General features: G+C 48.3%; 1 protein-coding gene across 1 annotated transcript in view; it reads right to left on the bottom strand.

The window, feature by feature from the left end:
* Positions 1 to 13,013, bottom strand: part of GALNT2 (polypeptide N-acetylgalactosaminyltransferase 2) — a 153,369-nt gene that overhangs the window by 60,449 nt on the left and 79,907 nt on the right. Inside the window, exon 2 of the mRNA XM_037069509.1 lies at positions 6,759 to 6,852. Coding sequence (XP_036925404.1) covers positions 6,759 to 6,852 — 94 coding nt within the window. The remainder of the gene's footprint in view (positions 1 to 6,758; positions 6,853 to 13,013) is intronic.

The following is a 13,013-nucleotide window of genomic DNA, read 5'->3' on the forward strand; positions in this document are numbered from 1 at the left end:
TGTCCAACCCAGTAAGAAACACAAATACATCAACTCTTTGTCACCATCAAAGCCAAAGCGCCACGAACCAACTTCCCCTCTACAGTCCAGCACATGAGAAGGCTGGAAGTCACCACTCCATCGGAGCAACAAGGAAAACACCCAACGAGCTGACATACCCACCGCTCTTCTTAGATTCCTCCGAGAAGCAAGGTCAGAGGGTGAACTGCTGCTCCCAAACCTGCAGAGACCCACAGACCCCAGAGAACCACAGTGAACCCAAGTAGCCATGGGTATGGGAGCTGGTGTCCAGGGGATGAGCCCTCAACTGTCGCAGAGGAAGTGCTGGGGCCCCACTGGGGGCAAGCCTCGGAGGTCAAACCTCGGGGCCCCACACTGGCAAGCGTTACCTCCAGGAGCCCAGCCAGGTCTCTCCCAGAGAAGATGGACCATTCTTGCTCCCTTGGGCAGGGGGGCAAGGGGGCCATTTCGGAATACACTAGACATTCTGTTCTCAACAAGGCCTGCCCTCAAGAGAAATGACTTCACCAGAGCCCAGCCAGCCTGGGGGCAGAGAAGCTGACAACTCCGCCTGCCCTAGCCTTTTCCACTGGGGAAGGGAAACACCCGATTCCAGCCCACTCTGGCCTCGCTGTCCCACCTAGGTGGCAGAAACACTGGGCCACATTCGGGAGGGTCAGAGCCTGAGGGTAGAGCCTCACTAAGAGAGAGAGACCATCTGTAACTACAGAGTGCTTCCTGACCTCCCTCCCCTCCCCCCACATCACTGGAGGCCTGTTTACTGGAGTTCCTTTCCCTCTGCTCATTGTATCTGGCTTGTCGGAGAAAAATCACACGACACGCTAAAAGGCAAAAAACACAGCGCAAAGAGACAAAGCCGCATCAAAGCCAGATTCAGTTACGTCAGGGGTGCTGGAGTGAACGCGCTAGGAATTTTAAACAACTGTGGTAATATGTTAAGGGCTCCGGTGGGAAAAGTAGATAAGATGGAAGAACAATGGACTAATGTAAGCAGACAGATGAAACTTCCAAGAAAGACTCATAAAGAAATACCAGAGATTAGAAACATGGAGCAGAAACGCAGAATGCCTTCGATGGGCTCATTAGCAGATGGGCATGATGGCCGGAAGAATCTCTCCACTTAAGAATATAAAAACAGAAACGTCCAAACTGAAAAGCAAGGATAAAAAAGGACTGGCGGTGGGGAACAGACAAACAAACAGATATCCCAGAACTGCTGGACAGCTACTAAAGGTATAATGTGTGTGTCATCGGGAAGGCCAGAAGGAGAAGAAAGAACGTCACAGAAGAAACATCTACTCAGTGACAATGACTGAGATGACCTCAGATGAATGCCAGACAGAAAATCACAACTTCAACAAGCTCAGGGAACACCAAGCAGGAGAAACGCCAAAAAGAAAACCCAGAAAACAAAACATGACACCTAGGCACAGAACAGTCCAACTGCAGAAAACTGTCGATAAAGAAAAAATCTTGAAAAAAGACAAAGGGAAAAATGAGCTGTAGAAAAATAAAGATGAGAATCACCTCCAACTTCTCAGAAACAAGAACAGAATGCCATGAAATTAATCTGAAGTGTTGAGAGAAAAAAAAAACTGAATTGCCAACCTGAATTCTGTAGCCTACAAAATTAATCTTCTAAAGTAAAGAAGAAATAAAGACTTTCTCAGATATGGAAGGAATCTGGGTTGCAAAAAAAATGTTCAAAGAAGCTCTTCGGAGAGAAGGAAAATGATACAGGTCAGAAAGAGATCTCCACAAGTAACAACATCAGAGAATAAATGAAGGTAGAATAATAACTTTGTTCTTATTCTTAATCGTTCTAACAGCAGCTTGCTCAAAAGAGCAGCAAAACACACTTGGTAGTACGTATGCTCATACGTACTATGATGCGTATGTATCTGTCCAGTGAACGCCAGCAATGGTGCGGAAGGTGGGAGGGAGAAATTCACTGTATTCCGTAAGGAGATACTTGTACTGTGAAGCAAGATAGTGTTTGTTACTTGAAGTTAGAACTGGGTCAGTTCTAAATATATATTGTAAACTCTAGGGCAACCACTAAAAAAAGTAAAAAAAGAAGAGAGAAAAATTCAATCGTACAAAATAGTCAATTAAAACTACACAAGGCAGAAAAACGTAGACATAAAAAAGAAAAGAGAACCAGGGCAAGAAATTGAAAAGAATAACAACTAGGTTAGATAATCACTTTAAATGTCACTGGTCTAAATATACCAATTAAGAGACAGGGGCTGTCAGAGAGGATCAGAACAAAACAAAAGAGCTGACTAATTTCGTTGTCTACCAGAAATGTCCTTTATGGATAAAGACAAATACAGACTAAAAGTAAAGAGATGAAGCAAGAGACACCATTCCAAGGCTAATCAAAAGACAATAGGACAGCTATATAAATTTCAGAGCAGACTCCAGATCCAGAAAAGTTGTCAGGGATGAAGGAGGGCAATGCACAGGGATAGAAAGGCCATTTCTCCAAGATGACATAATGATCTTTCAGTGCATGCACCTAAACAACAGAGCAGCAAAATACGTGAGACAAAACTAAAAGAACTGCAGGGAAAAGCAGAGGAAGCCACCATCATAGCTAGAGATTCCAACACTCCTCTAGTAGAAACAGACTGATCCAGAAGGCAAAACACTCAGGAGAGTGTAGGGGAACTCAATACCACCATCAATCAACCAGGTATAATGGCATCGATAGTCCACCGCGTCGTCCAACAAGAGTGGAAGACACATCCTTCTCAGGCTCACAGGGAATGTTCACCAAGAGGGACCACATTCTGGACGGTAAAACTCACCTTAACAAATTTAAAAGAACACAAATCATATAATATCTGCTCTCAGACTACAGTGAAACTATACATAAATAACAGAAAGATGGCTGGAAAATCCCAAAATATCACAGAGATGAAACAACACACTTCTAAATAATATATGGGTCAAGGAACAAATCTCAAATGAAATAAGATGACATTTTGAACTAAAGGAAGATAAAAGTACAACTTATCAAAGTGTGTGTAATTCATTCAGTGAAAACAGGGCTTGGAGAAACACTTACTGACTTGAGAATAACAACAGAAGACAGATCAGCCACTTCCACCTCAGGGAAGTAGAAGAAGAACAGATGAGATTCCAAATAAGCCAAAGAAAAGAAGTAATAAAAATTAGAGCAGATAGCTAAGAAACAGATAAAACAAAATAGAAATAAAAGCTGACTCATTGAAAAGATCGATAAAACCAAGAAGCCTCTAGGCAGACTGAGAGAAGAGAAAGGACGCAAATTACAAACACCAGAAATGAAATAAGGAATCGTGATAGAGCCCATGGGCACTAAAAGGAGAATAAAGAAACAGTACGGATCTCTCTCTCTGCCTAAACTTGATAATCTACGTGAATGGACGGAATTTACCAAAACTCAGCAAGATCAAATAGATAATTTCAACAGTCCTGTATCTATTAAAGAAGTTGGGTCAATACTTATTAACTTTCCAAACAGAAAGCATCAGGCCCAGATGGGTTCATTGGTGAATTCTACCAAACATTTAAGGAAGAAATTACACTAATTCTCCACAATATTTTCCAGAGGATAGAAGCAGAGGGAATACTTCCCAACTTAGTCTATGAGGCCAGCGTTACCCTAAAATAGAACAAGACAAAGACATTACAAGAAAACAAAACTTCAGAAATAAATCGAGTCATTTTTTATCACCTAAATAAAAGAAAACTACAACCAATACCTCTTATGAATACAGATGCAAAAATCTTCAACCAAATATTGGCAAATAAAATTCAACAATGTACAAAAACAACTATATACCATGACCAAGTAGGGATATCCCAGGTATGCAAGGCTTGTTCAACAAATGAAAATCAATGAATAGAATCTATCATACTCATATATATGAACAAGGCATTTGACAAAATCCAACACCCATTCCTAATAAAAACTCTCAGAAATCAGAAACAGAGAGGAAACATCTTCAGCTTGATAAAAAAAACATCTACAGGAAACCTACAGTCAACATCATAGCTAATGGTGGAAACTAGAGCTTTGATCAGGAACCAGGCAAGGAGGCCCTCTCCCGGCACCCTTTCTCCACCTTGCACTAGAAGTCCTCGCCCATGCAGTAAGACAAGAAAAACCAAGGTGTAACACAGATGGAGAAGAATGAAGTAAACTGTCTTTGGCCACAGATGACATGATTGTCCATGTAGAAATCCTGAAAAAATCAACAAAAAACTCCTGGAACCAATAAGTAATTATGACAACATTAAAGGAAACATGATTATTACATAAAAGTCAATTGCTTTCCTACATACCAACAATGGACAAGTGGATTTTGAAATTAAACACGTAACACCACTTATATTAGCATCCCCCCAAATGAGATACTTTGGTATACATCTAACAAAATAGGCATAGAATTTATATGAGCAAAAGTATAAAACTGATGAAAAAACTGTAAAAGAACTAAATAAATAGAGTGATATTAAAGACTCAGGATTATCAAGATGTTAGTTCTTACCAGCTTGATCTTTAGATTCAACACAATCCAAACCAAAAGCCCAGTAAGTGATTTTGTGGGTATCGAACTGCTGATGCCCAAGTTCATACAGAAAGGCAAAGAACCTGGAACAGCCAACACGACACTGAAGGGAAAGGACGGAGTGGGAGGATGGGCACTCCCCAACTTTAAGACTTAATAGGAAGGCAGAGTAATCAGATCAGTGCAATATTGGGGAAAGAGAGAAAAATGAATCTGTGGAATAGGACAGAGGGCCCGGACACAGATCGACATAAAGAGAGTCAACAGATCCTTGTCAAAGGAGCAGAGAGTCTTTTCAACAAACAATACTGAAACGGGTGACATCCACATGCAAACAAAACAAAACAAAACAAAAACCACCAAAACCAAAAACTAAAACAAAACTCAGAATGTAGAAACAGACCTTACACTCTTCTCAAAAATCAACTCAAAAAGATCACAGACCTAAAATTATGGAATGTAAAATTGTAAAGCTCCTAGAAGATAACAAAGGGAAAAATCTAGGGGACCTTTGTTATCGGAGTGACTTTTTAAATATAGTATCAAAGGTAAGATCCATGAAAGACTGATAAGCTGAACTTTATTAAAATTAAAATTTTAGCCCCGGCAGGTCTGGCTCAGTGGAATGAGCACTAGCTTGAGAACCAAAAGGTCACTGGTTCGATTCCGGTCTGGGCACGTACCTGGGTTGTGGGCCAGCTCCCCGGTTGGGTGTGTGTGAAAGGCAACTGATTACTGTTTCTCTCCCTCCCTTCCCTTCTCTCTAAAAATAAACATTTATTTTAAATAAATTTAAAATGCTATGCTCTGGGGAAGACACTGTCAGGAGAATAAGAACATAGGCCACAGACTGAGAGAACATATTTGCAAACCATGTATGTGATAAGGAGCGGTTACCCCAAATACACACAGAACTCTTAAAACTCAACAGTGAGAAGGTGAACAACCCGATTATGAAATGGGCCAAGGCCTGAAAAGACACCTTCCCAAAGAAGATACACACATGGCAAACAGACACATGAAAAGACGCCCCACCCCCTATGTCATCAGGGAAATTCAAATGAGAACTGCTTCCAGCCTGTTCGAATGGCCAAAGGCAGAAACACTGCCAACACCAAGGGCTGCTCAGGGCGTGCAGCGAGGGGAGCTCTCCCTCACTGCTGCGGGCATGCAACACAGTGCAGCCACTCTCCAAAGACAGTCAGGTGGTTTCTTACAAAAATAAACCCATCCCTACTACATGGCCCAGCTGTCGCACTCCCTGGCGTTTACCCGAATGAACGGAAGTTCGCACCGAGACCAGCACACAGATGTGTATAGCAGCTTTATCCACAATTGCCAAAGCTTGGAAGCAAGCGATCAGGTGTCCTTGAGTTGGTGAACGGATAAATACATTGTAGAACACCAGACCATACAGAACTATTCGGTGATAAATGAAACATGCTACCCGGCCATGAACAGACACAAAGACCCTTCCGCGCAGACGACTGAGTGAGAGAAGCCAGTCTGAAAAGGCTGCACATACTGTGTGATTCCAACTACAGGGCTTTCTGGAAAAGGAGAAGAACACGGAGACAGTAAAAGGCCTGGTGGTCGGCAGGATGGGGGGAGGGGGCGGGGTGAGCAGGCGGAGCACGGAGGGTTTCTGGAGCAGTGAAGCGGTTCTGAATGAGGCTGGAATGGGGGGTCCCTGCCACTGATCACACGACAGCAAGGGTGAGTCCCGGTGCAAACCATGGACTTTGGGTGATCGTGACACAGCAATGTTGGTTCGCCTTTAACAAATGCACCCCTCTGGTGGGGGACGACGGGGAGGCTGAAATTTCTGTACTTTCTGCTCAATTTTGCTGTGAACCTAAAACTGCTCTAAAAAATAAAGTCTTTTAAAAAAACTGTGAACTGATACATACCATCCTGTATTTTCTATTTCATTCTACTTTTTCTCTCAACAAATTTTGGTCACCTCCCAGTGAACTTAGGTCACCACCCACTAATGGGCCCAAAGGATGTCAGCGAAATACTGCTCTTGGACACTGTCCCACCCGCCCTGTGACATCCATTCTCTACCCCTCTGTCCACATGCCACATTAAGCTCATCCACAGTTGGCGGGCAGGACTCCCTACCACCAGCCACCAGCTCAAGAGAGAACCGGTGCCTGCGGGCAGCGGTCATACCTGGAGGGAGGGTCTCCACGCTCTGTGCTTTCTCGTCCCCGTGGCTGTGGTGAAGGTCTTTCTTTTGAACCGGGTCGATCTCGTTCCAGTCCTCCTGGGGGACAGAGACACCGAGTGAGTTGACTGGATCTTCCAGCGCGCTTTCATTTATCAGTTCAACAAACACTGAGTCTCGGGTGCCCAAAAGCCCTGAGGACGCAAGGATGAGTGACAGAGAACTCCCCTCTCCGGGACCTGCCTCCGAGAACTTCTCAGGTGGTAGAGACGCAAGGGGAGAAAAGTGTGGGGATGGCTTCCTCTAAGGGGGGACTTGCGTCTCCCTCTTCATTTTACAGCTGCACCGTGTACCTACGGGAAAGAAATGCTCTGGAAACTCCCAGGGCTTTGAGGGTTCGGGAGACTGAGGAAGGGAGATAGGGAAAGTGGGTTAAATACAAGAGTTTAATAGTGCTTAAATTAAAGCCATTAAGATCAGGACAGCTCTCTAGGCATCGTAGGTGGTTTAAGGATACCCCAGGACCAGATGGTCCCTCAGGGCCCTCCTCAGAGGTTGTTAAATGATTTGCTTCATTCCAGAGAATAACAAATCAGCGGAGGGAGGGGAAAAGACCGCGGAGCTCTTCCTAGGGCTTACTCTAATAGGACTGCCAATGGAACAGAGCTGCAAATTAAGGGCTTAATGCGAAACCTGAATAAGACGGAAGCTCTGGCAGAATTTATTCAGCTCATCTGGGCAAACAATTTACTCTAATCTATCAACATTAAATCAAACTAAGTAACAACTACATGGCCACAGAGCTAAATGTATTTTTCAATCACTTGGAATCTCATTCCTGTGAGTAAGATGGGAACGGTTTCTGTATAGAACCCAAATCCGAAATACCCCATGGGTGGTAATTTACCCACACGGACCTCCAGCAGGGACCTTGTGTGGTGCCCAAGTTGACCCCTGGAGACTCTGGGGCTCTTGAAAATGGAAAGTGAAAGATGCAAGCAGGGAAATGCTCGGGCCAGGCCAGATCACACATTATCCCCAGAGGCAGCCGCTCTGCCTGTCATCTGCGTTTTTACTCTAAAGGCCCAGCAGAGGCAGAGGAACTGGGCCTAGGCTTCCATGCTCTGGGGCCAGCCTCTTCTGCAGTGGCTCCTGCAGTGATGTGATGTGGCAGGTTCCCCCGTCACGGCTGCAAGGAAGTGCCGGGAGGGCACCCGCTGCTCCCCGACTCTCCTGCAGACCAGGGTTGGGTGAGGGACCTGCTGGTCCTAGCCCCGCCCATCACAAGGCCACGCTCAGGCTTTCGAGCACCCCGAGGATCGAGACATTTGAAGATCCTATCCTACATCACAATAACTGCATTTAAAATTCATCTGCATCCCGATTAAAACGTTTTGGCTGCAAAAAATATATAAAAAATATTTATGATTTGGCTTTTGAAATTATATGGTTATAAATAAACTTCCAATTTACTTTCCCAATGATTTTGCGGCAATCTTGGCAAATGCGTGGAGGGAGAGAATCGCACCTACTAGCTGCCTTACGATATTAGGAAATATGTGTGAATCTGACATTCAGCAAGTAATGAAGATGCCAGCACCTCACTGTGTATGTTTTTAATGAAGCCTTATCAATTTTCATTTTGTAACACTTTGTGGCTAATAATTTTTGTTTGTAGGCACTTGGCTTACAACATACATTGCCTAATGGACCAAAGCATTTAACCTTGTACCTGAAAAAGTTCAAAAGCACACTTGTTAGGTGGGGCCCAGGACTGTGGTCTTGTTTTCTCCACGTGGGAATCAGGCATCATCTGGAGTGTTCACCCCATCAACAGCTGCATGGACGTTTGATCAGAAATGTTTCCCCCCATAAACAAGACTGAGTAGTCCATACGAGACATTCCTTAACCCCCCGGTCCCCGCCAATCCACCATGCCCACCACACGGCCCTGCCAGAGCCAGGACCTGCGTCTACTGGGGCACCGCATCGTGGCCAGCAGGCGGAACAATGCTCAGGGTCACTTGGGAGCACCAGGCACTGCGCACGCACAGCTTCCTGCCCCGCGGCAGCCCCGCCTTTCCTAACTCCTCCTTGGCTGTGCAGACACAGACCATCAGAGCGGCTGAGCCCAGATGACCGTGCTAACTACCTGTCCCCAGAGTAAAATGAAGCCCATAATGACGAAGGGGAGCAGAGAAGGTAGGGGTCACCTTGGCCCCTGTCTGACACCCGCACAGCACGACGATGGGCCGAGCCCCGCTGCGGACGCAGCGCGCACACGGATCTTCCTTACGGGGCTGTTGCCACGCTGCTTCACAGATGGAGAAGCCGAGGCAACACAAGTACATAGTAAACCCAGACCTGAACCCCAGGGAACCAGTCCTGGGGTCCCTGGTATCAATCATTCTACTGCGCTGCCTTCAGCTAAGACAGCTCCCTCCCCACCAACCTGACGGCCAAGGTCAAACAGCACACCAAGTGCCCCCTCGATGTCCGATCACAGTACATTCCTGAGAGCACAGGATGACCGGCAGGATCACAGGCTGGGACAGCGCCCACCCACGTACAACCCACAGCCTTCTACAGCTTCCAGACACTTGTCATTTTCGGCTCCCTCCTACTGTCACCCCCAGCCTTTGCTGGCCGGTAGGAAAGACCCCACAGATACAGTGGGGACCAGGCAGCTTCGTCTTGGTGGGATGCCCACAGCCAGGCTCAGATGAGCGGTGGGCCATGACAGCGCAGTGCCACACGTCCTGCACAGGGAGGGGTAGGCAGGGGCACCAGCGAGAACGTGGGGAAGTGCCTGCCCGAGGAGCAACACCTCAGCACAGGCCTGAGGGAGTCGAGAACTGAGCCGGCAAGGAGGCACGATGCGGGTGGGGTGGGGGTGAGGAGAGGATGGTCCCGGATGGAGGGGACAAAGGGAAAGGAAGATGGTGGGAAGCCATGCGAGTGGCAAGATAGCCTGAGACTTGTGTTCTACACACATCCCTCTGCATGTGCTACCAGGAGCAGACTTGGGGGCAGGGGGCAAGAGAGAGGCCAGAGGCCACGATGCCGATGCAGCAAGGGAAGGTGGGTTCAGTCAAACCCCTAGAGACAGGCAGAGCCATACGTGGGGGCGGGGGCGATGGAGGAGGATTGGATGGAGGGAGGAAGGAAGCAGAGACGACAGGCAGACGGTGTGGACGTTTCACAGATGGGAGTGCCATGCACCAATAAAAATGTGGGAAGGTGGTCTCAGTGGGGTAAGGAGCAGCACCCAGAAGTAAAGACGAATTGTTTTGGAAATGTCGAGGCTGCCGTAAGATGCCAGGAGGAGGTACCTGGGAAACAGGTGCAGGCTCACGCCTGGAGTTCTGGGAAGGCAGGAGGCAACCATAGGTACTGGTGAGCGAGAGAGAGACCAGGGAGGCTATGAGCCCAGAGAACAGAGGCCGGGGGAATGCCAACTTTTAAGGGACAAGCAGGGCATAAGGCACACTGGGGAGAGCCCTGGCCCAGGAGCCAGAGCCCTGGGTCCCAGCCACAGCTGTGCCAATGACATTGGGGTCTTAGCACACTGCCTAACTTCCCTGTCGTGGGCACTGGGCTGCAGCCTCGAGTACCCCGCTTGCCCGAGCACAGCTGTGTGGCGGGTGTCCTCGGCACCTTACTGCCATCTCTGCCCATCTCACAAATGTCAGGGATTCAAATACATTCCGGGTCCTTGGAAGGAAGGAGAAATGTCACCTTTCTTTTGTATCCCAATAGCAAAAATATATGTATACATTCTTACTGTACTTCTTAGACTGATTTTCCTGGCTCTGCGGCCCACACTGTGGAGGAAGCTTGTCATTAGGGTGCACCCCCCACCCGCCGCAACATTTACACACATTTTGAGACTTCACTGCAGGGGGCGGGGCTCCTTGGAAACTGGAAATGCACTGAATGCAAATGTGGGGAGGAGGCTCTTCCCAGTGGATCTGGTGAGCCACCAACTGATGCGTCTGTTTTCTCCCGGTTACAGGACATGAGGGACAGGCCCTCTTTTCAGTGACGAGTATAAACTGCAGAGAATGAGGAGTAAACATGCCGTTTGAAGGCGGGTCAGAAGTCTCCGAGAATTCAAAGCTGGTGACCCAGTGCAGGCGTGGGCTGCTGTTTCCCAGGACACTGACCCAGCGCTGTGTTTCCTCCTGACCCCGAGGGAGGGAGGGAGGCTGCACAGGACCCACGGTGACTGGCCCCGATGGACAGGGCCTCAGGCGGACACAGACGAGGCGGGACCGGTGTTCCGACTGCGAGCTGAGTTGTCAGGGCGACTGAACCAGGGGTCCGGGACTCTGCCTACCAGACCAGGCCAGGCGGAGCCCTGGCTGGCTGGCTCTGTTAGCTGGAGCATCGTCCCTGTCCACCAGATTTTGCAGGTTCGATCCCTGCTTGAAGTGTGTACGGGAGGCAAGTGATCAATATTTCTTTCTCACACGGATCTCTCTCTCTCTGTCACATCAATGAAAACATATCTTCAGGGGAGGCACGCAGAGCGGAGGGTGCCGCTGCCCCGCATGCAGCCTCAGGGAGGACCCGGGGAGCCTTGCCCTCGGCCCCGAGGCTCCCCTCCCCCTCGGCCGCCATTTCAGATGATGCTACCCCCGGCTGCTGTCCCCTGCTCAGCGGTTTACCGAGGTGGCAGTTGTGACCAGAGACCTGAGTCTGCTCAGGGCTCCCCACCTGAGCGCTCCCAGCGCATACCCTGCCACGCTGTCCCCACACCGGTGGTGGCCTGTCACCCGAGGCACAGATGGAACTGAGTCTGGTCTGCAGGGAGATCGGATGACCTGGATGACTGAGATGTCTACTTATCAGCCGCAATTAGAGAGGACCTGTCTAATCAGCAGCCAAGTTCAGCCCATTTCAAAGTAGATGAGAGAGCAATGACTTTTAATAAAGTGACATAATTTTCAGAAACAGAAACTCCAAATGGTTGGTTTATTGGGTAGTTATGAAAATTAATTAAGTGTAAATATAGGATTAATTATGAAAAGAATATTCCCCACTAGGTTCGCAACACAATCTGTCCCTGCTTCCACACAAGAATAAATAAGTACAGAATGGGCTTGGCTTCACTGGAGACAGGGTGTCTGCCAGACGCTGTGAAGGGCAGGCTGTACCTTGAAGGACAGGGCCGCGGATGCTGCTGCCTGGGTCAGAGGACATGGGGGGGTTGGGGCAGGCAGACGAAGACCTGCTGGCTGGGGCAGCAGCGCTGAGAGATGGCCACCCACCTGTCAGGGGCGCTATTGAGTTCAGCCCTGCAGTTCCCCGATGAGGGAAGGGATCAGAGGGCTGTGTTCTCAACTGATGCAGAAGAAACCCCTCAAAACTTAGTAGCTCGACACAACAAACACTACTGGCTCACACAGCTTCCGCGGGTNGTGGTGGCCTGTCACCCGAGGCACAGATGGAACTGAGTCCGGTCTGCAGGGGGATCAGATGACCTGGATGACTGAGATGTCTACTTATCAGCCGCAATTAGAGAGGACCTGTCTAATCAGCAGCCAAGTTCAGCCCATTTCAAAGTAGATGAGAGAGCAATGACTTTTAATAAAGTGACATAATTTTCAGAAACAGAAACTCCAAATGGTTGGTTTATTGGGTAGTTATGAAAATTAATTAAGTGTAAATATAGGATTAATTATGAAAAGAATATTCCCCACTAGGTTCGCAACACAATCTGTCCCTGCTTCCACACAAGAATAAATAAGTACAGAATGGGCTTGGCTTCACTGGAGACAGGGTGTCTGCCAGATGCTGTGAAGGGCAGGCTGTACCTTGAAGGACGGGGCCGCGGACGCTGCTGGCCGGGTCAGAGGACATGGGGGGTTGGGGCAGGCAGACGAAGACCTGCTGGCTGGGGCAGCAGCGCTGATAGATGGCCACCCACCTGTCAGGGGCGCTATTGAGTTCAGCCCTGCAGTTCCCCGATGAGGGAAGGGATCCAGAGGGCTGTGTTCTCAACTGATGCAGAAGAAACCCCTCAAAACTTAGTACCTCGACACAACAAACACTATTCGCTCACACAGCTTCCGCGGGTCAGGAGACAGGGTGGCTCAGGCCCACGGTCCCCAGAAGGCTGCCCCCACCAGGTCTGACCAGGGCCAGGGGGCTGTGGCCAGTGCTGTTCACTCACGCGGCTGCAGGCGGGGGGGCCCGCTCCACCCCACAGACCCGTGTACAGGGGGCTCTTGCAGGTCCTCACAGCGTGGCAGTGG

Source organism: Sturnira hondurensis, unplaced genomic scaffold (assembly GCF_014824575.4).
Source record: "Sturnira hondurensis isolate 20B ecotype Veracruz unplaced genomic scaffold, ASM1482457v3 Scaffold0018525, whole genome shotgun sequence".
In the NCBI taxonomy this organism is placed as follows: domain Eukaryota; kingdom Metazoa; phylum Chordata; class Mammalia; order Chiroptera; family Phyllostomidae; genus Sturnira; species Sturnira hondurensis.